Raw genomic sequence first — 24,357 nt, 5'->3', positions numbered from 1 at the left:
CCTACATACTCCATTCCCCTCTACCCTCTACCCTCTTCCCTCCCTCTTATCTTGGCACCTCCTTGATGATGGGTCTTCCCTGCTTCTTGCCCACTGCCCTGGGTCAGAAGTAGTACCACAAGACACAGCACATCCACAACAAGGCCGCTTCGTTAAATCAGTGACCCCCCCCCTCTGTCCCGTCATGCAGAAAAGGAGAAGACAGGTAGAAATCCCTTCAGGCTCTGTCAATTTATTTCTTGTACATACTCCCTAACCCCCCATCCCCCACCCACTCCCCCTCATGCATCGCAGCATCATCCATACACAATCTTGCATATTAAGTGCATAATATTGCAACAGGTATATAAAACTGAAGAAGCCCATGTCAGCCACCGAGCTCTTAGATCGGCTGCATCACTCACGCCAGACAACTTCAGAAGGCAAAGAGGTAAAGTGTAGTTGCTTAATTTACTTGACAGTCTAGGACTACTGCAGTATGGTAGTATACCTTGTAGATTATGTTCAGACAATAATAGATCTTATTCATTTGAGGAATGAAACGTAGATAGAAGTTCATGGTTCGTTGAGATACTCGTCAGTTTGTGGTTTTCCCCTAAGGTGAATTAAATTGTCTCGTATCTGTTGACAAAACCCATTCAGTAATCCTCCATGTTTGTAGGATAAAGAATTAAATATTTTAATAGTAGCAGAATATTGTAACCTGATTTTGATTTTTTTTTTATCAATATATTGTTGTATGAAACACTTGTGATAAAAGGAGTGCAAGACAAATTCTTTTACTCGTTTTTCAACAGCAGTGGGACAGCCTCGATCCTTCTGTGAAGTTGTCGGTGATGAGACAGTTTGGAAAATGTTGCATTCCTGGTTTACATGGGTTCTTAAGGCTGGAGGACTACGGCTTCGGGAAAAAGTGGTGGAAGGACCACCAAGCTACACTTTCTCGAGTACCACAGAGGAACACGGTAAATATTTTCAGATGTGTTGTTGTTAAACTGCTCTTGGAATGCAAAATAAAAAGAGGATTTGGTAATCACAAATTTAATACTGTCTACCCAAGAACACAATGACCTTTGTGTCATAGATATTTGTTTTTCACTTGTTTGTATTCACAAGACATTAGTACCAATATGCACCAGGAAGAGAGCTAGAAGAGAAAAGTAGAAACATACATACATAAATACACCAAAGGCTTTTTTTCCCCCTTATAAGGAAGGTAGCCAAAAAACAAAGGCATAAAAACCACTCACACCTATTCCATCCCCTACATCCTCCACACCCCTCCACCCTCCTCCCTCCCACAAACTGGGATAAAAGGTATAGAAAGGTGAATAAGGAGAAAGGTTGAGGAATAAGCTCCCCGAAACCTTGACCTACATGAAGACATAAGCAAAATACACTGGGTTCACAAGTGGCTTACAACTTGATTTCCATAACTTACTAGTTCTGCATGAAACACTTGTGTCTTGCGACACTGCTTCTGACCCAGGGCAGTGGACAGGGTGCAGGGATGACCCGTCATCCGGGAGGTGCTAGGATGAGAGGGAGGGTGGAGAGGAGTGGAGTGTATTCAGGGATGGAATGCGTGGGAATGATTTTATGCCTTTTTTTTTTTTTTTTTTGGGCTACCTCCCTTGTAAGGGGGAAAAAGCCTTGGTATATATGAAACACTAAATTTACTAATTCATAACATCAGTGTTATTTTCACATGACCTCTGCAGGGTTGCCATTTATTTATCTTTATATCAGTACATGGAGGTGGAAGAAATGTATGAAATATGTATGTATTTATATATGTGTGTGTGTGTGTATATATATATATATATATATATATATATATATATATATATATATATATATATATATATATATATATATATATCTCGCTGGTGAGAAATGTAGTAACACATTTGTAAATTACAACTAACACCACAGTCGGATGAAAGAAAGTGTTGAGTAAGCGAAACTATATATTTTGATTGCTAACTGCAATCCTCTTCATTAGTACAAAGTGGAAGGAGGATGCCATCTTAAATAGCAACCTCTTACAAAGGAAAGGGAACTTGGAAAGGAATGAATGTCACTACCCCAACCCTATGTGACCTCATGTCATCCTCGGGTTACTAAGGGCATGGTTCATTAAATTCCACACTGCAAAGTCCTCTGTAAGGGGCACTGCCATAGCCTCCTGATAGGGTGGAATTTGTGACATAAAACCAAATCAGTACTGTTTGAATTATACATGAAATTATGTTAAGAGAAAAGAAATTGCAAATAAATGGATATTTTTCTCCCAACAGATGCATTTACCGTAAGAGATCTCCATGGGTGGTTAGGTGGTTCAGCCTTCAGATGTCTTCTTCACCACCTCTTGATAGGTCACCAAGTGATTATAAAAGGTCATGATGATGAAGTCGTTTCAAGAATAGTTGCAGCTCTTCTGGTGAGTTATTACAGAATTACAATTTTCTTCATCTTAAGGCAAATATATTCATATGTCTGTATGTACTATTTACCAAGGGCCTCATCTTTCTTATAACAGAGTATATACTGTGTCTTGCAACACTGCTTCTGACCCAGGGCAGTGGACAAGATGCAGGGATGATCTGTCATCCAGGAGGTGCCAAGATAAGAGGGAGGGGAGTGGAGTGTATTAGGGATGGAATGGGTGGGAATGGTTTTTATGCCTTTGTTTTTTGGCTACTTCCCTTGTTAGGGGGAAAAGCCTTTGTTATATGTATGTATATACTCGTACACATATATATACCTTTTCACGTATATATATATATGTATATTCTTTTTGGCTACCTCCCCGTGTAGGGGGAAAAAGCCTTTGGTATATGTATGTATGTATATACTCATACACATATATATACATTTTCACCTTATCAACCAACCATTTTGATTCCTTGCAAACACGATCGAGACTAGCACAGAGCTCTGTGGAAGCATATTTGGAAACTGATATGCTGTTGGGCTAGGATTCAAATCTAGCCAATATGTAACAAATGGACAGTGACTTAACCAATTGTTACGTATCAGCTAGGTTTGAGTCCCACCCCACCAGTGTTCCATACATACATATACCAAGGCTTTTTCCCCCTTAAAGGGAGGTAGCCAAAAAGGAAAGGCATAAAATCATTCCCACCCATTCCATCCCTGAATACACTCCACACCCCTCCACCCCTTCATTGAGCTCCTTGTTAGTCTCAATTATGTTTGAAATGAATTAAAATGGAAAAGTTAATGTGGTTGATAATATGAAAATCTATGTACTGGGGATCATTAGTGTGTGTTGTAACATATATACATATGTACAGTACATACCAAAAGCCCTTTTCCCCATATAAGAAGGTGGTCACGTCAAAACATAAGCAGAAATGTACGTGGGTGACAGAGTGTTTGTGAAGTATGTATTCCATCATGAGAGGTACACTGGGAATGAACTGCTGTGTGACTCTGGTCCATAGGGGGTGTTACTCAAGTCCATAAAGAAGTGTTTCTCAATCTTTTTACCCTTGCATAACCTTTGAAATAAATTGCATGTCTCAAGGAACCCCTGTGCAAAAACACATACCATATCTTTCTCATTTTATTTTCATCTCAATAATAGGTTAGATAGGATGATGTCTATATTACATTATTACAATAACCAAGAATATGTCGTGCTTGTTTAATTATACCACATATATGAAATTAGATAAAAAATCAAAAGTGCATTAGCTTCTCGCTTGTTCTCGCAGAACCCTTAGGGACCTTTTGCGGGGAACCCTGGTTGAGAAACACTGCCCTAAAGTATTGACTATGGTACATATAACTATGTGGCCAGTATCCCAGTATAGGGCCAGGTGCATTATAAGTAGACTTTACATAATTTGTAAAAGTACATTTGCTGCATTGCTTCTTACCCAGGACAATAGGCGAGATATAGGGATGACCCATCATCCAGGAGGAGCCAAGAAAAGAGGGAGGTGAATGGGAGTGGAGTGGGTGGTGGGGATGAAATGGGTGGGAGTGGAATTATTCCTTTTAACTTTACCTTCCTCCCTTGTAAAGGGGAAAGAGCCCTTGATATATATACAGTAGCGAGCATAAGTTAAGGGACAGTAAAACACTCTCTGAATAAATCTTTCTTGTAACTTAAGTATTTAATCAAGAGACCTGTAAACTGACACAGATTTACATACACTTCCATTATGAATTCTGATGAAGTTTCAAAGCAATAGATAGACCGGTTAGTAAATAAGTAGAAGAATAGTATAACAGTTACATTTCCATGTAGTGCAAAAGTTAAGGGACACCATCAAAAAATATCAAGAATATCAATAATTGGTGAACATACCCTTGTTCTCAATAACCTCATTGCATCGTTTATCACAGGAACCTATTAATGTTCTACAAAACTCCGGAGTCAACTTTTTCCACTCTTCTTCCAAATATTCCCATAGTTTGTCCTGTTTTTCTGGATTTTTGGCTTCGCACGTTCTCCAATGATCTTCCATACGTTTTCTATTGGATTAAGACCAGGGCTTTGGGCTGGCCAATTCATAACTGATATCCCCTCGTCCCTCAAGAATGTGGTAAAGGACTTGGCTTTGTGGCAAGGATCATTATCTTGCATGAAAATGGGTGGTTGTGCAGCTGCAGCTCGTAAACTTGGTAGCGCATGCTGTCGAAGTAGCTCCTTGTATACAGCTGCATTTACTGTACCATGCAGGCGAACAAGCGGTCCAGGCCCGGCAGCAGAAATGGCTCCCCACACCGTCACACTACCTCCTCTAAATTTCACTGTCTTTTTGACGCACTTTGGAGACAACCTTTCACCTAATTTGCGTCTGACATACTTTTTTCCATCAGACCCGATCACATTAAACTTGGATTCATCACTGAAATGAACTGTAGCCCACTGTGCGTCCGACCATACGACATGTTCTTGGGCAAACTGAAGACGTAATTTTTTTTATTTTTCTTTGAGATCAAAGGCTTCTCAGCAGGGACACGTGCCAACAAACCAGCTTGCTTCAGTCGACGTGAAACCGTAAATCGAGACACTGTGCAACTGGAAGTTTCACCCATCTCGCGAGAAATTTCAGCTGCAGTCTTAAAACGGTCCTGCATGCTCTGTCTCACCATCATTCTGTCCTCTCTCGCATTGGTTTTTCGAGGTCTGCCGGTCTTTGGCAAAGTTTTAACGTTTCCTGACTGTTTGAATCTAGCTACAATGCGTTCCACGATACTGCGAGATCTCCCTATTGCACGTGAAATCTCTGAAAGTGATAATTCATCTTTGTGTAAAGACACAATGCGGTTTCTCTCTGCTTCAGACACTTGTTGACGTTTTGCAGGCGCCATGATGGATTTTAAGGCGTTCCAATAATGTACAAGCTTAAGATATAATTGGCTTGATGCAGAAAGTCTTATACATGCTTACAAATAAGAGTTAAATTGACATCAACAAGGTTTTTGGTTGCATTTTTTGATGCGTCCCTTAACTTTTGCACTACATGGAAATGTAACTGTTGTGCTATTCTTCTTCGTATTTACTAACCGGTCAATCTATTGCTTTAAAACTTCATCAGAATTCATACTACAAGTGTATGTAAATCTGTGTCAGTTTACAGGTCTCTTGATTAAATACTTAAGTTACAATAAAGATTTATTCAGAGAGTGTTTTACTGTCCCTTAACTTATGCTCGCTACTGTATATGTACCAATATGTTCCACACTTAGATGAGTATTACAATCAGTTATGATGTAGATAAGTGATTTAATACATCTATATACCAAGGGGTTTTTCCTCCATGTAAGGGGGGTAGCCAAGTCACAAGGGATGCACCCACTTCCACTCATTCCACTCCCACCTATTCCACTCCCATCCACCACACTCCTCCCTCTCATCTTAGCTCTTCATGGGCATCCCTTTATCCTGCACACTGCCTTGGGTCATATATATACATAATGTACACATGCAGGTACTTGAGTCTGAATCATGTATGTTTTTCTGTTCCTTTTCAGCCTCTTTTACCAAAACACAGTTATCAGGCAGTGAAATTTTCAAGAGAATATCAGGCAAATTGTAACGTCCTTGGTCTCCATTCCTCAGTGATAGTTCCTGATGCTGTCTTGCAACTTGGAGGCACCTGCATCCTCAGCCTGTCTCCCCAAGAGCTCCAGGTTCTTTACGCAGCAAATAAATATGATTTAGTGAAAAAGGACCATTCTGTTCATTGTGCTAACACTGCCTCTCATCAAGATAAAGATGGCACTGGAGCAGAAGACAAGAAGAATGAAGTTCTCATGAAGTTCAAGTACCAAGTAAGTGTGTGTTAATTGTACCGATGTTTTATGCATTACAGTAATATGTGATAATGATTAGTGTTGCCTCTGGTTTTGATTCAGTTCGGTTAATGCCGCAAACTCCCCCCCCTGTCAGGAGGCTAGGATGGTGCCCCTTACAGAGGACTTTGTACCTTGGAATTTAATGAACCGTGTCCTTAGTCCAACTTGTTGGCAGTAGGGTTTGAATTCCCGTCACCTCGACCTCTGTCTCAAGTAGCAATGTTCTCACCTGCTCGACCAACAGGTTACCTCGGGTTTCACCGATTGGAAATCCACAACCCCACAGTTGCTGGCAACAGTCCTCAGACCATCCCATAGCTCTCCCTAGGAAGAAACTTTGAACTGTTGTTTGTGTTGTGTTTGTGTGAAACCGTTTCAGTGTCATCAACTGAAAATAGTAGGAAGAGGGAGCCACTGGTCATCAGTTTTCTTTATATGAAAAGGTGGAGGAAGTTAAAGTAGAGATCTTGGTCCCAGTCCATAGACCAAGTGCAAGGTCGACAAGTCTTGAAAATGGGCACCTGAAGATGATTACTTTTGCCATCCATCTTGCCACTGGCAAATAATTTGTTTTTTATCTGCTTGAACATGAAGCAGGGAATAAATGTGCAATGCAAAGGGGACAATGTAAATTCATTGTTATATAGTAATTAGTAAGTAATTTTATATAGCATTGAATCAATATACATGAAGTGCAGATAAAGAAAAGAACACATAGTTTGAAATAACAATTACAAATGCAAAGTTTTAGGATCAAAATTACTTTTTTCTATTTTGTTTAGGTGGAAATAACTGGAAAATTATAGCTTTGGGCAAAGCACAAGACAAAAGTGAAATTTTATTACTTAGTGTTATTTGTTATTATCTATTTATTTAGTTTAAATGTGTCCGAGATAAAATGCCTGAGAAGTATGGTAGGGATTACTAGGCTGGATAGGGTGAGAAATGAGGAGGTGAGGAGGAGAGCAGGGGTGGAAAGGGAATTGGGAGATAGGGTTGATGAAAGAGTATTGGGATGGTTTGGACACATGGAAAGAATGAGTGAAGAAAGATTAGTAAAAGAAGTGTGGAAGGCAGAGGTGGAGGGAGTGAACATGAAGGGGCAACCAAGGATAAGGTGGATGGATGGGGTAAAAGGGGCATTGGGAAAGAGGGGAATATCTGTTGAGGAAGGATGGGAGAAGACAGAAGATAGGGGTGAATGGAGAAGAGTTGTATATGGATGATGCTGTGATGCATGGAAGGAAGTGGGTGGGGGATGGAGGGTGAAAGAGTATGTGCGAATGGTATTTGATGCAGCTCGAAGAGATTTCTCCCCATCTCTTTTTCTGTATGAGGAGATGGAGATGGAGGGTTGCTGATTAAATGAAGTGGCCTTGCTGTGGTTGTGCTGTGTCTTGCTGCATTGCTTCTGACCCAGGGCATTGGGCGAGGTGCAGGGATGACCCATCATCCAGGATGAGCCAAGAAAAGAGGGAGGTGGTGAATGGGAGTGGGATATGTGGGGATGAAATGGGTGGGAGTGGATTTATGCCTTTGACTTTGGCTACCTCCCTTGTAAGGAGGTAAAAGCCCTTGGCATATGTATGTACAGGTACTCCTCGTTTAACGACCTACTCGGTTAACGACAACTCGGAGTAACGACGGGCTTTATGACATTCGTTTAACGTAAATCTCCTGAAGTTACGACGTCGTGTACGATAATTAACTTGGCTGAGGCAAATTTGTATGATGTTATAAATGAACTTGTACGGTGGATATTACCTGTGAGGTAAAGTGTTCTGAAGCTTAGGTCTACATTACCATCCTGCAAGCTGAAAAAAACTACCTGGGGTACAGTATATACCGGTAGTGGTAAATTTTTAGTTTCGACCAAGGGCGCAATATAGCAATAGAAAATTAATTATTAATTTTGTAAATTATAATGTATCAACGTAATATGCAATTTTGTGAGCGGAAAAAAAGGTGCTAAAACAAATTTCGTAAGTAACGAAGTCATGTCGGACGAATGGTACACCGTGTTTGTTATGATAGATGCCGATGTCGAAGAAATGAAAGGATGATAAATTCGTCTAACCTAAACTAAACTAACCTAATCTGTGTTTGATAAATCATTACCTGCAAATTAAATGTCATCCGGCTCGTCCTCGTTGTCGTCGTCGTGAGAGACGTTGGCAGACAAGATGGCGTCCCGAGCCTATGCTACCGACTTCGTTCATTAGCATATTTTCTTGTAGCATGGTATTTTTTACTTTCATTTCCGCCCACAAAATTGCATATTACGTTGATACATTTTAATTTACAAAATTAATAATTAATTTTCTATTGCTATATTGTGCCCATGGTCGAAACTAAAAAAATACCCCGGTATTCAATATGGAAAGTCAGCATACGCAGATTTGGTCATATACAGTAATTTCAGGAACCTAACCACCGTAAATAAACAGTAAATAAAGCTTTAATGTACTGTATAAAAGAGGGAAAATACACGAAAATAAAGATACATGTATTGCTGGACATTGTACATACAGTACATGTACGTATATGTATACACTCGTCCTCGTTGTCGTCGTCGTGAGAGACGTTGGCAGACGACAAGATGGCGTCCCGATCCTATGCTACCGACTTCGTTCATTAGCATATTTTCTTGTAGCATGGTATTTTTTACTTTCATTTCCGCCCACAAAATTGCATATTACGTTGATACATTTTAATTTACAAAATTAATAATTAATTTTCTATTGCTATATTGCGCCCATGGTCGAAACTAAAAAAAATACCCCGGTATTCAATATGGAATGTCAGCATACACGGATTTGGTCATATACAGTAATTTCAGGAACCTAACCACCGTAAATAAACAGTAAATAAAGCTTTAATGTACTGTATAAAAGAGGGAAAATACACGAAAATAAAGATACATGTATTGCTGGACATTGTACATACAGTACATGTACGTATATGTATACACTTTCGCTTAACGACCAATTCGGTTAACGACGGCGCGCTGGTCCCAATTGTCGTCGTTAAACGAGGAGTGGTTGTATTCATTTATCTACTTTTTCCCTTTGTGACACAACCCAAAGGGATGATATCATCTGCTCCATAGAGAAGTGGACAGGGAGAGAGTTCACCATATAGTGAAATGGTGTGGGTAAACCAGTTTCAGCTGACGGACACTGCTGTGGAGCTATGTCTTGCTGCATTGTGTTGCTCCAAGCCATGTGGTGGAGAGCAGAGCTATTATCTTTCTCTCCTCTTTCTTTTTGATAGATTACGAATGAGGGTCCTCTTCCGTGCCGTCCTCCACAAGTTTTGGGTCGTATTGAGGCAGCAATAGTGAACCCAGCTGTCTCCGCATCCACTCTCCTGGTGTTCCTGGCAACAATAATGGAAGAATGGATAAATAAAGTAAGAATACTTTTCTTTCTGTCCTCTCTTTTTAATTCCCTCTCCATCTGACCTCATTATGGACAAAAAGGTCTACCAGCATGCTGTATTATTTAAACATAACTTTTTGTGTGTCAATTTTTGTCACTATGTTAATGATGGGTCATCCCTGGGTGAGATGCAGCGATGACCTGTCATCCAGGAGGAGCCAAGATGAGGTAGGGAGGGAGGGGTGAAGGGGGGTGAAATGGGTGGGAGTGGAATTATGCCAGTTGACTTTGATTACCTCCCTTGTAAGGGGGAAAAAGCCCTTGGTATATGTGTGTGTATGTTAATGTGGGGAGAGTTTAGATCTGATTTGACACCTGTAGGGAGGGAAGGAGGGAGAGGGAAAAGGGAGCAAGACATTGAGGGTTGAGGACTCTTTTGCCTGGACTTTTCACAGGCCACAAGCTTATCCCCACCACAGGAGTATACATACATATATCAAAGGATTTTTTCCACCTTACACAGGAGGTAGCCAAAAAACAAAGGCATAGAAACCACTCCCACCCATTCCATCCCCTACATACCCCACTCCCCTCTACCCTCTTCCCTCCCTCTTGCCTTGGCACCTCCTGGATGACAGGTCATCCCTGCATCTTGTCCACAAGAGTATAAGAAAACAAAAATGTGAAGATTTGGGAACAGAAAAGGATATATTTCAGAAGGACAGCAAAAGATATAAAGCAGCTCAGCATTTTTCTACAAGTGGAGATTTGTTTCTGGCATAGATAAATGCTGTGTGGTTGTGGTCTGTTGGGATACCAAAAGTATCAAGTGTTCCTAAAGTATTGGCTGCATATAACTGTCATCAATATCTCAGTACTCAGTACATACATACATACATACACATACCAAGGCTTTTTCCCCCTTACAAGGGAGGTAGCCAAAAAGAAAAAGGCATAAAATCATTCCCACCCATTCCATCCCTGAAAACACTCCACACCCCTCCACCCTCCCTCTTATCTTAGCACCTCCTGGATGATGGGTCATCCCTGCACCTTGTCCACTGCCCTGGGTCAGAAGCAGTGTCGCCAGACACAGCACATCCACAGCAAGGCCGCTTCATTAAATCAGCGACCCCCCCTCTCCGTCCCCCCATGCATAAAAGAAGACGAGGAGAAATCCCTTCGGGCTGCGTCAAATTTTGCTCACACATACTACCTCACCCCCCCATCCCCCCGCCCATTCCATCTCATGCATCACAACATCATCCATATACAACCATTCTCCATTCACCCCTGTCTTCTGTCCTCTCCCTTCCTTCCTCAACAGACATTCCCCTCTTCCCCAAAGCCCCCTTCACCCAGTACAAATTGCAGTAAATTAACAAATTTTCACACCGAAAAGGTTAAGTTTGAGCTTGAGTTTGGGATGATCACTCAGCTGAATGAATACATAGATATTTTATAGAATAGATATATATTCAGCAGATAGAATAGATATATATTCAAAGGGTTAGAAAATTTGAGTGTTATTCTTTACTGTCTTAAGTAAAGACTGATATTTTTCTTTCAGGCTAAAGTTTGGGCCCACGTGCAAAGTACCAGTCACCACATCAGCGAGTCTTCCAGTACCGAGGGTATCCACCAGTCCTCGAACAGTTCACAACTACATCCTCCCATCTTGTCAGTATCACCTTCGTCATCACCGAGTTCTCCTCTATCTCCATTTTCTCATAGGATCATGCATTCTCCCATGTCATCTCCAGTTTTGCCTTTGCCATCTCCGTCATCAGCCACCACTTTCTCATCTCCGTGTCATTCTCTGGGAACGACAGATGTGCACCAATTGCTTGTTGCGCTTGGCGCTACAGAATGGGACTTGCCCCTTCTTCAGTTTTGGTCAGTTGGTTTGTCGTCATAACCCATTTATGACAAAGGTGCTGCCTGTCAAATTGGTTCTTGGCCAGGATAAGGTCTGCAGAGGGCATCACCATAATGAAGAGGGTGGTTTAGGGTACAGTCAAATATCAATTTTTGTATGCCCTATTTTTTGTACAATTTGAAGAAAAAAAATCCAACATTTTGTCAACTGGAACAAATTTTTGACAAAAAAAGTAATTGAAAACCAAATCATATGAACAATAGGGTGTATAAAAACTGAGTTTTGACTATACCTCTGCAACGCAGTGGTACCCACCTCCTGAGCTAAATAAAAGTGCCTGGCATTAGATTGAAATTTGCAAAAGGTATCGCCTGGCATAAGAGAATGGAAAAAGGGCTATGAATGTAGCTAATACATTTGCAACCATAACAAGTACGTGTATGTACACAGACTGCTATAATCATAAAGATCTGACCAAAAGATCTGCCTATAATCTTTTCATGGTAGTTGACTGTGACTGTCATACTGTATTCAAACCATAATTCAGGTTCCTTATTATCAGTCTATCTATATACTGAGGGATTCTCCCTTATAAAGGAGGTAACCAATCAAGGTTTGCACCCACTCCCACCTACACATCCATCACATATTTTGTTGAGTTTCTTTGACCCTGTTGTTGAGAATAGCTTTTGGGTCCTCCAGTAAATAAATTTAGGAAGAAACTGTTGTTTATATTGTGAGGACAGAACTTTTTTATCCCTCTTGTAGAAGAAGAGTGTAGTTACTGGATGCCAGTTGTTTTTGTATGAATAATTCCTCATTTTGGAATGCCCCACATTATCAGTCCTTAAACAACAACATATTATTTCTTCCCTGAGTGACTTATGGGCCTGCCCAGTAGCTGTTGTTGGCTATATATGAGCTATTTCTGTGTGTGTGTTTATATACATGTATGTGTACATACGTGATTCATACTGAATATAGACCATGTTTAGAAATGCTAGGGCTCACAAATGCTTCGAATGTTGGAGCTTGTTTTTTTTTTTTTTTTTTTTTTTTTTTTTTTAAATATATATATATATGTGTGTGTGTGTGTGTATATATATATATATATTATTTTGGCATTAATCAGTTGAGTATGGATTTTTTAAATGTTTATTTAAGTACAATTATAATAGACTGGCCGCTGGGGTTATTTTATGTGTGTTTAAGGGAGGGAAGAGTGCCAAACTGGAGGAATGCCTATATAGTTCCACTTTATAAAGGAAATGGGTACAAATGTGATAGTAGTAGTTTTAGAAGGATCAGTTTGTTAGTGTAGTTGGAAAAGTTTATAGGGGGGTTTTGAGAGCATTAGGAGGGGAACAGAGGGAGTAATTGGTGAGGAGCAGTGTGCATTTAGGAAAGGTAGAGGATTGTCTGTCAAGTAAAGAAGGGAGAAGGTTGGGGATAGTAGTGAATGGAGGATGGTTGTGCATGGATGATATTTTGACAGCCCAAAGGGATTTCTCTATATCTTCTCTATTTTCCGCACAAAGGGGGTCGCCATTTAGGCGATGTGGCCCTGCTGTGGATGTACTGTGTCTTCTGCATTTGTTTCTGGCCAGGGCAGTGGGCAGGAGACAGGGATGGCCTTTCATCCATGAGGAGCTAAGATGAGCGGGAAACAAGGGTGGTGGAATGACTTGGCTACCTCTCTTGTAAGAGGGGAGAAGCCCTTGGTATATAAAGAGATAGAAAAAAATGCAAGTAATGATATATGTTGTACATATATGTATGATGAGATTATTTTATTATATTGTTTTAATATTTGTACATACCAAGAGTGCTGTTGTGAAGTGCCTTCCTTACTATGATGTATTATTTATCCAAAGATAAATAAAGTATATTTCTTAAATATGGCTTCCATGGTTATTTACAAATCCTCTCTAAAGTTTGCTTTTGTATTTCAGTCTTTATGTGAATAAACATTTCATGTGAAAGGAGCTTGTATGCTCACAGAGAAATTTAAGGAAATTTAGAAGATGGATTAATTGAAAAATCACTCATTAGAAGTTTAATTTTTGACCTCGTCCCACACAGTAGTAGCCTTAGGAACTTTACTAGGAGGTAGAGCCATGCTGTTGCCTGACTACTAATTGCAATGCTGTAGTTACTGAAGTTTGCTACAGACAGTTTGCACAGTTTTCTGGATGAAACTGATATGAGGAGGCATACATAATTTTATGAATAATTTAAATGATGTGGGTGTTGACAACACCAAGTGGTTTAGGTTAGGTTAGTATAGGTGAAGTAAGGTTAAATTAGATTGTTAGGTTCAGTGAGGTTAGTATAGGTAGGTTTATGTTGGGTTATGGTGGGTTAGATTGGGTTAAGTTATTTTAGATTAAAGTTGAGTGAGGTTTGGTTAGATTAGAGTAGGGTAAGTTGTCATTCCCTAGACTGACTGACCAGTCCTGTCTACCTGAGGAACACCACAGCTGAAACAGGGTTTTCCCACAAATCCTTTATACAGTGTATACTGTACACTTTAAACCCACTATCGGAGAAATAATATCAGAAGTACAGGAAATCCGTATATTTCGCCTACTATCTGTAGTCCTCTTTGATCAGACAAAATACCACAAACTGTCCATCCTTGATGAGAGGAAGGGTGGGAGGGGTGTGGAGTGTATTTAGGGATGAAATGGGTGGGAGTGTTTTTATGCCTTTCCCTTTTTGGCTACCTCCCTTGGAAGGGGGAAAAAGCCTTGGTATATGTATGTATGTATGTATGTCCATCCTTGACCCAACCACATCAAGGGCATGTAACTTGAGTACCCCTCCACTTTTCCCCATCCTCTTTTCTGTACTCCTCACTACCTCATTTATACCTGTACTCTATCTTCTTGTAACCATTCTGCTGAAGACGACTACAGATAGTAGTAAAAAAATACAGTTTTCCTGTACTTCTGATATTATTTCTCCATTAGTGTACATTTACAAATGTGTTATAACATTATAGTTTCCCAGTGTATACTGTGTTGTTGGTGTGCATGATTGTGTACAATGCAGTTTTCCATAATGTGTTGTATGGGGTGAAGTGTTACCAGGACCCCGACATGGGTAAGTGCTGCCCCGGGACGAGTCGAAAAGTGCCCACCCACACACACACCACTACCACCACCTTCCACATCTGATGGTCACTAGCACGATTCAAAGGATTACAAAGGCGGAGCATGCCGACAGGAGACCTTTTGGTCCATATCTAGGTCGGATGTGAAAAAAATCATAATAATAATAAATTAATAAAAATATAGATAGATAGACTTTATTTGGCAATGAATCAATGTACATGAAGTGCAAATAATGACAAGACACAGTTCAGAATAAATAAAAGCAAATTGCCGAGGATAACACAAAAAACATGTACGCTTATTTCCATTGTGGTCCTCATCAGATTGTTATTCTACACTAAGTCAGTGTGTGACAACATACGTAGGGGGTTAAGGGGACCAGAGACAATCATGAGTAATACCAGTCAGTACACATATGACACATAAACATTGTTATAGTTTTGCTAATATTACTAAAATGTTTGTACACATAGGAATATTGAGACAAAAAATTTGAGCACCATCACAAAAAGGAACATTGCATTAAGCAAAGGAACAACAAAATAATGTTAAACTGTAACAAAACATTATGAGTGAGTACTATATCAGAGTAGTACCATTAATGATATACTGCATTATTCTACAGTTGTATCAACATGTATGAGTGAGTACTATATCAGAGTAGTACCATTAATGATATACTACAATATTCTACATCTGTAACAACATGTAGTTATAGTGAATGCTACACTGCAGCTAGGGTCACCTATTAATTAAGTCTAACATTTAACCTGAATCTCAGGACGGAGTGGGCAATTAGTATGAGCACTAGGGAGTAGTACATTATAACCTGAAGCACCGGAGGTAGGCTACAGGGGACCAGTACTCGAATGAGTAAAACAACGAGGAAAAAGGTCAGATCATAACTGTTCTCAGACCCTACATGAGACATATACCATATTCTGACTGGCAAAACAAAGGTGGAAACCAAATTGTAAACATCAATCATTGTTATACTAAACTAAACTTCTGAAGAACAAGAAAAAGAGGGGGAGGTCAGAACAGTTATGAGTGAACGCAGATTTGGATGGTATAGTTAGATAATAAACAAACAGGTAAATAGTAAATAATAAATTAACATATAACTAATAATAAATGAAAATCAAACGGACAAATGATGACAAAACAAAAACAAATTATATGAAATAAATTATAACCATTACAGCATCTTGCTTAGGTGTTTATCCAAATGATTCTTAAAGCTTTGAACTGAACTACATTGCACTGCCTCTGCAGGAAGTTTATTCAATTCACATGTAACATTCATCCACAAAACAATGATTATACACACATCATTCATACACACTACTCGTGATAAATAAATCATGCATTAAAAGTACATTAGGGGGAATTTGCTTTACCTTCTTTTCGCCAAAAGTGCCGCCTCCCTAAAACGTGCCACCCCAGGGCATTGCCCCCCGCTGCCCCTCCCCTAGTTGGGGCCTTGAGTGTTACAAATGGAATCCACAGGAGCCCTGGAGGCCCTTGCCCTGTGGGTGAGATGGTGTCCCAATCAGAGCAGGTGACCAAAATGACCCCAAGAACCAAATTTACCCTAAAGGGAGAGAGTTGGGTAGGTTGCACAGCAAGGTAGATACAAGGAACCTGGGCCCAAGGGCCTGTGTGTGGCGACTATCCAAAATTGAGCCTTTTCTCCAATCATTCACATTTATGCCTCTGGTTCCCATACTGCTGGCCTGAGTGGTGCCAAAGTGGAATCTGCAAATGCCCTGGGAGCCCTTGACCTACGGATGAGATGGTGGTCCAATTGGAGTGTACTAGTACTAATGTATTAGTGTACAATAGTACTAGTACCAATATACAAGTACACTAGTGCACTAGTACCTGTGTACTAATACTTGTGAACTATTGTACTAGTATTATTACACTAGTAATAATGTACTAGTACTAGCATATTATTGTACTAGTACTAATGTAGAGTGTAAGAGACCAGTAGATAAAGGTAGACAATTGGGTAGATAGAGGGGTAGGTGGAGACGAATGCAAATTTTACGACTAAAGGTTTAAAAACAACGGCCAACAGAAATGGCTTAGTCATACACGCACCCGCTCGCGCCTTGTATTTGTAAACAATGCTGATGTGGTAAAAAATTGTAGACGTATAAGCCATTTCCATTGCAACATAATGCTTACGTTGTTGTTGTTGTTGTTGTCGTTCCCTAGACTGTCTGTCCGAGCAGTCCCGTCTCCCCAAGGAAGGCCACAGCCGAAACTGGGTTTTCCCACAAATCCTTTATAGAGTGTATGTTGTGTTGTTTGCGTGCATGATTGTGTATAATGCAGTCTTCCATTATGTGTTGTATGGTATGGGGTGAAGTGTTACATCCTGGGCAGCTGTTCACAACACGGTCGTCCAGCCTCTTCTGGTAGCTTAGAAGTGCTGGGTGGTGACCGCATCGCAGTCTGGCCAAGTGGACTCTGTCCTTTCGTGGGAGAGAGGATTCAGAAGGGTGGATATCAGGGGGTCTGGCATGCAGCAGTGTGTTGTCTTTCAGTGTGTTAATGGAGCGGTGAGTGATATGATTATGAATATGTTTCCGGAGGCTGGTATTTGGTGGTTGTGGAGGAAGAGAAGAGAGTATCTGTGCGTAATAAAGGTCTTTGGGTGTAGTTTTAATGTTTCTTGGTGTGTGTGGGTGTTCTGCTATGTAGTGTAGCGGGTGTGATGTGTTTGTGGTGGCTGCAGCAAGTGTTTGTGTGCCTCTCATGTCGAGGTGGTCCTTGACTTTGAGGACTTTTGTTTCATGGTGTAAATGGTCTGTAGGTGTTGTATTTGTGCAGCCTGTAATTGTTTTTAGGGCTTTGTTTTGTATGATTTGAAGGGTGTTGTGGTGTGTCTCACTGAGATTAGGAGCCCATGCAGGACTCGCATAATTCATCACTGAGCGTATGCATTGTTTGTATATTGTTATATTAGTTTCTTTGTTTTGTCCAAATGTTGTTCCAGTGATTGACTTAAGTGCGTTAAGTCTAGGTGTGCATTTGTTTTTTATGTTTGTGAGGTGTTGTTTGAAAGACATGGATGTATCGTATGTTACACCAAGAATTTTCGGTGTGTTTGTGTGTGGTATTAGAGTGTTGTTGATGTAGAGATGAGGTATGTATTTGTGTTCTTTTGTCCAGTTGGTGAGAAGTGTTGCTGTAGATTTGGTTGGAGCTATTTTGAGTCTGTTTGTGATGAACCATGTGTTGAGTGTGTCAAGGTAAGGCTGGATTATTTCTGCAGCTTTGTCTGTGTTACGATGTGTGCATGTGATTGTTATGTCATCTGCATAGGAAGAGATTTGTATTTCTGAGGTGTCTGGTGTGGGTAAGTCATGCATGTATAGATTAAATAATGTGGGGGATAGAACTGAGCCCTGTGGTACTCCGTTCTTAATGTTTCTGATGTGCGATGATTGGCCATTATATGACACATGAGCATTCCTGCCTGCCAGATAATTGGCCAGCCATCTTTTGGTGTTATTGTGCATGTCTGTGTTATATATTTTATTTGTTAGGTTGTGGCGGGGGATAGCATCAAAAGCTTTACTAATGTCCAATGTTATAAGAAGTGTTCTGTGGTGGGGCCTATCTGAATTGATGCCATCTAAAATTCTTTGTGTGAGGTTTGTCAGAAGAGTGTTTGTGGAGTGTAGTGGCCTAAAACCGTGTTGTGAGTCAGCAAGGGGAATATATGGTGTGACAAGTTTAAGTATTAGGCGTTCAATGACTTTAGAGGGGGTGCAGAGAAGTGTGATTGGGCGGTGCGATGTTGGGATTGTTGGGTCTTTGTTTGGTTTTGGAATGGTGATTATTTTACCATGCTTCCAGATGTTGGGTATAGTGTTGTGTGAATAGCTGTAGTTTGCAATGTTTGTGAGTGCGTGTATACCTTGTGGTCCAATGTGTTTTAGGTGGATGTTGCTTATGTTATCAGGGCCACAGGCAGATGAGTGCTTGAGATTATGCATTATGAGTTTTGTCTGACTGTCTATGAAGGGTGTATAGTCTGAGTCTGTGGGGAAGTCTTTCTTACGTCGAATGGTGCGTCAGTCGTCAGGGTGAGATGTAAGATGGCTCGTCTGTGCAAAATGACGTATGAGTGCGTTTGCTTGTTGTCTGTTTGAGGGTAGATTATCTGTTGTTGTGATTATTGCTGCGTGAGAGCGTGTAGTGTTAGTGTTGGATAGTGTGATGCTGTTGAGTGTTTTGTACAATTTGCTGGTGTTTGTTTTGTGATCAAGTGTATTGATAAAGTTTTGCCAATTTTGTGTTTTTTGTTCATGTATTTTATTGGCAATCACAGTGTTTAGTGTTTGTATTTGGTCTGCTATGTTTTGAGGGATAGGTGTGGGGGTATCGTGTTTAAGTGTGTCACGTTGTCTGATGAGGCCTTGAATTTCTGGTGTGAAGTTGGGGTTGTGTGATTTTCTGTTGCCTCTAGGGATGTATCTCTTGTCTGCGTTTTGTATGATTGTATTAAAAGCGTGCACAGCATTGTTTATGTTTGTGATTGGTGTACTGTTAAGTGTTTCAAAATGTTGTTCTGTCCTGGAGCTGCAACGTCTACGTCGTGGGACCACCCCCCAACCCCAAGAGTTGGGGGCCAATCAGCAGCAACCACCCCTGGCCATCAGCTCTACGCAGATGGCACCGATCCCCAAGGAGGAGCTACGCCTACCTGGGGGAGTACCACAATAATGCTTACGTAAATAATATCGCTTGAAACAGTATAACAGCCTCTCTGATTGGAGAAAAATGTGGAGAAAAAACTATTGGCGCATGGAGGTAAAGTCACGCCCTTAAGGAGTGGCACTTGTTTGAGAAGTAAAAGGATATTGGATGAATGAAATAGTAACGTCAGAACGAAGGTGGCTTGACGTATTGTAAAGGGATTTCCAGCGGGAGTCCCTTGATGTAGATCACAAAACCAAGTGTAAAGTTGAGAAGAAAGAAGATAAGAAAAATCAATCTCATTTTAATTCATCCCTCAACCTTTGAGTGAAAGACTAGGCATGGGGCCTACAGAAGAATGAAAATTACTAAGTGTTAGATGGCAGCGAAGGGAACAGTGGTGGCCAGCGAGGGGCGAACCGAAGAGACTGAAGATAGTGCACAACCACAACCACGCAGTGCACAACCACAACCACGACGCGACCACAACCAAGCATAGGCCTGACAAAGGCGATCGACTACGGAGCAACTACAACGAGAGGAATAAGGCAATCTTTAAGACGAGAGAAGACAAGGCTGATGAGCGACGAGGCTGAGTGGTTCAAGGTAAAGGTGGGACTTCGTCAGGGATGCGTTATGTTGCCCTGGCTGTTCAACTTGTACATGGATGGGGTGGTGCGAGAGGTAAATGCAAGGGTGGTGGGTCAGGGATTGGAGATGGTTAAAGAAAATGGAGAAAAGTGGGAGGTGAGCCAGCTGTTGTTGGCGGACGACACTGCACTTGTGGCAGGATCGGAAGAGGGATTGAGGAAGTTGGTGACAGAGTTTGGGAGAGTGTGTGAAAGAAGAAAGCTGAAGATAAATGTGGGTAAAAGTAAGGTGATGAGATGTACAAGGGGTGAAAGTGGCAGTAGACTGGAAGTGAGCATTAAGGGAGAGCGACTGGAGGAAGTGGGTAGTTTCAGATACTTGGGTGCAAATTTGGCAGGAAAAGGTGGAGGTAGAATGTAGACTGAAAGAAGCGAGTAAATGCCTTGGTGGATTAAAAAGTGTAATGAGGAATAGACATTTGGGAATGGATGCTAAGAGGAGACTATATAAAGGAGTGATTGTGCCAACAGCACTGTATGGGGCAGAAACATGGAACATAAGAGAGGAAGAGAGAAGGAGTTTGAATGTGTTTGAGATGAGGTGTCTGAGAAGTATAATGGGGGCTACTAGGCTAGATAAAGTGAGAAATGAGGAGGTGAGGAGGAGAACAGGGGTGGAAAGGGAGTTGGGAGATAGGGTTGATGAAAGAGTATTAGGATGGTTTGGACACATGGAAAGAATGAGTGAAGAAAGACTAGTAAAAGAAGTATGGAAGGCAGATGTGGAGGTGGAGGGAGTGAACATGAGGGGACGTCCTAGGATGAGATGGATGGATGGGGTGAAAGGGGCCTTGGGGAAGAGGGGAATGTCTGTTGAGGAAGGACGGGAGAGGACAGAAGACAGGGGTGAATGGAGAATGGTTGTATATGGATGATGTTGTGATGCATGAGGTGGAATGGGTGGGGGGATGGGGGGTGAGGTAGCATGTGTGAGCAAAATTTGGCGTAGCCCAAAGGGATTTCTCCCTGTCTTCTCCTTTTATGCATGGGGGGACGGAGAGGGGGGGTTGCCGATTTAATGAAGCGGCCTTGCTGTGGATGTGCTGTGTCTTGTGACACTGCCTCTGACCCAGGGCAGTAGACAAGGTGCAGGGATGACCCGTCATCCAGGATGTGCTAAGATAAGAGGGAGGGTGGAGGGGAGTGAAATGTATTTAGGGATGGAATGGGTGGGAATTATTTTATGCCTTTTTCTTTTTGGCTACTTCCCTTGTAAGGGGAGAAAAGCCTTGGTATATGTATGTATGTATGTATGTACTAATGTACCTAACCAAACCTTCCCTACTCGAACCTAACCATCCCTTACCTAACAAACCCTAACCTTCACCCCTGCAACCGCTATCTGCCAATCTTGGTGTAAAAATTACGCCACCATGTATCAGCACTTGTTCTACATCACTTGGCTAATCTGGGAGATGATCTGCCACAGTCCGCAGCCAGGGCAACGCACATCGAACGATACGGCCAGCCAGTCCCACCACCGTGCACCAGCACTTGTTCTAGATCATTTGGGCCATCCAGGAGATGGTCCTCCACAGTCCGTGGCCAGAGCGATGCAAATCGAGTGATATGGCCTGCCTGCCCCTCCAACACAACATACACTCTATAAAGGATTTGTGGGAAAACCCAGTTTCGGCTGTGGCATTCCTTGGGGAGACGGGACTGCTCGGACAGTCTAGGGAACGACAACAACAACAACAACGTGGATCAGCTCTCGGTCTACATCATTTAGTCCATCTGGGAGATGCTTCACCATGGTCGGTTGCCAAGGCAATGCACATCAAGCAATACATCCTCCTATTCCTCTTCCTTCTCCTCAGCACCTGAGACCACTCTATACCAAGGGTGTTGTCAAAAACCTAACCGAACCCATCTAAACCTAACTAGGGATTTTTCATTAAAATTGTTAAGTCAGACGATTTGGCCCAATCTTGCACTAGATGGAGAGAGTTGTGCACATAGCATTGTGAGTTACATGTGAGGAACCTGGACTCAAGGGCGTGTCCGTGGGGCCCAGCCAATTTGAAACTCTGACTGGAATTTTGCCTTTCCTCCTCTTGGTACCACACCATTAGCCTGAGTGGCCTCCAAGTGATATCTACAGGCCTCGTAGCCCTATCTATGGGTGAGATGTTGGCCCAATCAGAGCCAGTAGTCAAAATGACCCAAAAACTAGCAGTAATTTAACTAGGGAATTTGCACAGAAATTGTCATACCAGCCAATTTGGCTCAACCTAACCCCTGAGGAAGAAAGCCATGCACACAGCACTGTGAAGTATATGTGAGGAGCCTGGACCTAAGGGCATGTGCATGGAATCTAGCCAAATGTGAAGCTCTGGTTGGATTTTTGCCTTTCCGTCTCTAGCGTCTGCACTGTTGGCCTTCTCAACCTCCTACCAGAGCCCTTACTTGTCCAAGTGCTGCCCTGGGGCAAAATGCCACCCTGGAGCAAAGTTCTCAGTGATGCCCCTCTACCCCATCACCACTTCCCATCTCTACCATCCCTTACAGCCTGTTTTAGCTGTTGGCTTGCAAAATAATTAAACAGAAAGGATAAAGGAAAAATGTTTCATATTCTGTTGATTCCAACGCAAATTTCGTATATTGCCGGTAAAATATTCAGGACTTCTTTGACCTTTTTTATTATAATTATTTTGTCAGCCTTGTGGGCGGCATGTCCAGACTAGAATTGCCACCCTGCTTCCTTCTGATGTCAGCAAAGGTAACAAGATCAGCAGTCTAAGAATGAGTGGGGTGATTCTAAATTTATCAGATCAATCATGTCTAGCTGTAGTGACACCAATAGCCAGCAACTCAGGCACTACGATTTGCCTCCTGGTAGGACAGACGACAACCTTCTTTCCAGAGTCATCTCCAAGAAAGACTGATATTTGTGGGGACAGATTGGGACCTTATAGGACCCAAGACCACTCGAGTGACTTGTGGACCCACCAAGGCACTGTTGCCACTTACCTAAGGGACATGGGTGGTCTCCTGCAAGAGAGACTTGCTGGGGTAACAGATGGTTTACCTGGAATGGCCCAAAAGCTTTGGGAAGGGCAGTTGGGTTATGGAATGTCACAACATATGCAGCCCCCTCTTCCCCCCTCCCTACCAACTCCACAATGTCTCCTTTTGTTAATTAGAACTGAAGATCCAATACAATTTCTCAAGCAGTCACTGGAACCAAATGGAATTTGATATGTTCATGAACCAGACCCTCAGAGGGAAAAGGTGAAAAGGAGACAAAGAAGGAAGAGGAGTGTTGCATTTCTTTGGCAATAGCCAGCACTTCTATCCTTGAGGATAATGTCACACTAAAGAGGTGGAGTCACAGAAGTGGTAAAGGAGAGAGTCTAGAACAGTAGAACTAAGGGTCTGTTTGCATTATGAGTGACCATTTTTTTCTCTTAGCTTATTCATCTTTTTAAATTATTTTAGATTATTAGAGTATTAGGATGGTTTGGACATAGAAAGAATGAGTGAAGAAAGATTAGTAAAATAAGTGTGGAAGGCAGAGGTGGAGGGAGTGAACATGAGGGGGCAACCAAAGATGAGATGGATGGGGCTTTGGGAAAGAGGGGAATGTCTGTTAAGGGAGAAGATAGAAGATAAGGGTGAGTGGAGAGTGGTTGTGTATGGATGATGCCGTGATGCATGGGAGTGGGTGGGGGATGGGGGGATTTAGGGAGTATGTGTGAATAATATTCTGATGCAGCCTGAAGGGATTTCTCCCAGTCTTCTCTTTTTTTGCATAAGGGGATGGAGAGGGGGTCACTGATTAAATGAAGCAGCCTTGCTGTGGATGTGCTGTCTTGTTGCATTGCTTCGGACACAGTGCAGTGGGCAAGATGCAGAGATGACCCGACCCATCATCCAGGAGGAGCCAGTCATAAAAAAATCATGACCTGAATCTTGTCCTTATGAGTATTAGTTATTAAGTCCCTTTCACATTGACTACATAAAAATTTAGGAGTCGACTTCTTATATGGGGCAAGAGGAGAAGGGAGATGAGGAAGAGGAGAAAGGGAAGAGGAGGAGGAGAAAGGGAAGAGGAGGAGGAGGAGAAAGGGAAGAGGAGGAGGAGAAGGAGAATAGGAAAGATGAAAAATGAGAAGGTTAAGGAGAAATAGACGGGGAAGAGGAGCACAAGGTAACGAGGAGAAAAAGAGAAGAGGAAAAAGAGGGGGAGAAGGAGATTCCTATTCCATTGCTTCTAAAACAAAATCAGTGAGTGGGGAATGAGGATAACCCTTCATCCAGAAGGAGCTAAGACA

The 24,357-nt window shown here is 41.7% G+C and overlaps 1 protein-coding gene across 3 annotated transcripts in view; it reads left to right on the top strand.

Annotated features, from left to right (window-relative positions):
- BHD (folliculin) overlaps window positions 1–13,495 on the top strand; it is a 56,652-nt gene extending 43,157 nt beyond the window's left edge. For 2 of the 3 annotated variants that reach the window (XM_076188995.1, XM_076188997.1), the window contains 6 exons: window positions 343–430; window positions 798–965; window positions 2,301–2,443; window positions 6,016–6,315; window positions 9,613–9,750; window positions 11,290–13,495. In XM_076188995.1, coding sequence (XP_076045110.1) covers window positions 343–430; window positions 798–965; window positions 2,301–2,443; window positions 6,016–6,315; window positions 9,613–9,750; window positions 11,290–11,637 — 1,185 coding nt within the window. In that variant the 3' untranslated portion in view covers window positions 11,638–13,495. The remainder of the gene's footprint in view (window positions 1–342; window positions 431–797; window positions 966–2,300; window positions 2,444–6,015; window positions 6,316–9,612; window positions 9,751–11,289) is intronic. The other variant, XM_076188996.1, reaches the window with a different exon arrangement.
- The last annotated feature ends 10,862 nt before the right edge of the window (window positions 13,496–24,357 follow it).

The sequence above is a fragment of the Oratosquilla oratoria genome, chromosome 8 (genome assembly GCF_046742065.1).
Source record: "Oratosquilla oratoria isolate Oo_2021 chromosome 8, ASM4674206v1, whole genome shotgun sequence".
In the NCBI taxonomy this organism is placed as follows: Eukaryota; Metazoa; Arthropoda; class Malacostraca; order Stomatopoda; family Squillidae; genus Oratosquilla; species Oratosquilla oratoria.
This window is presented reverse-complemented; position numbering and strand designations above follow the sequence as displayed.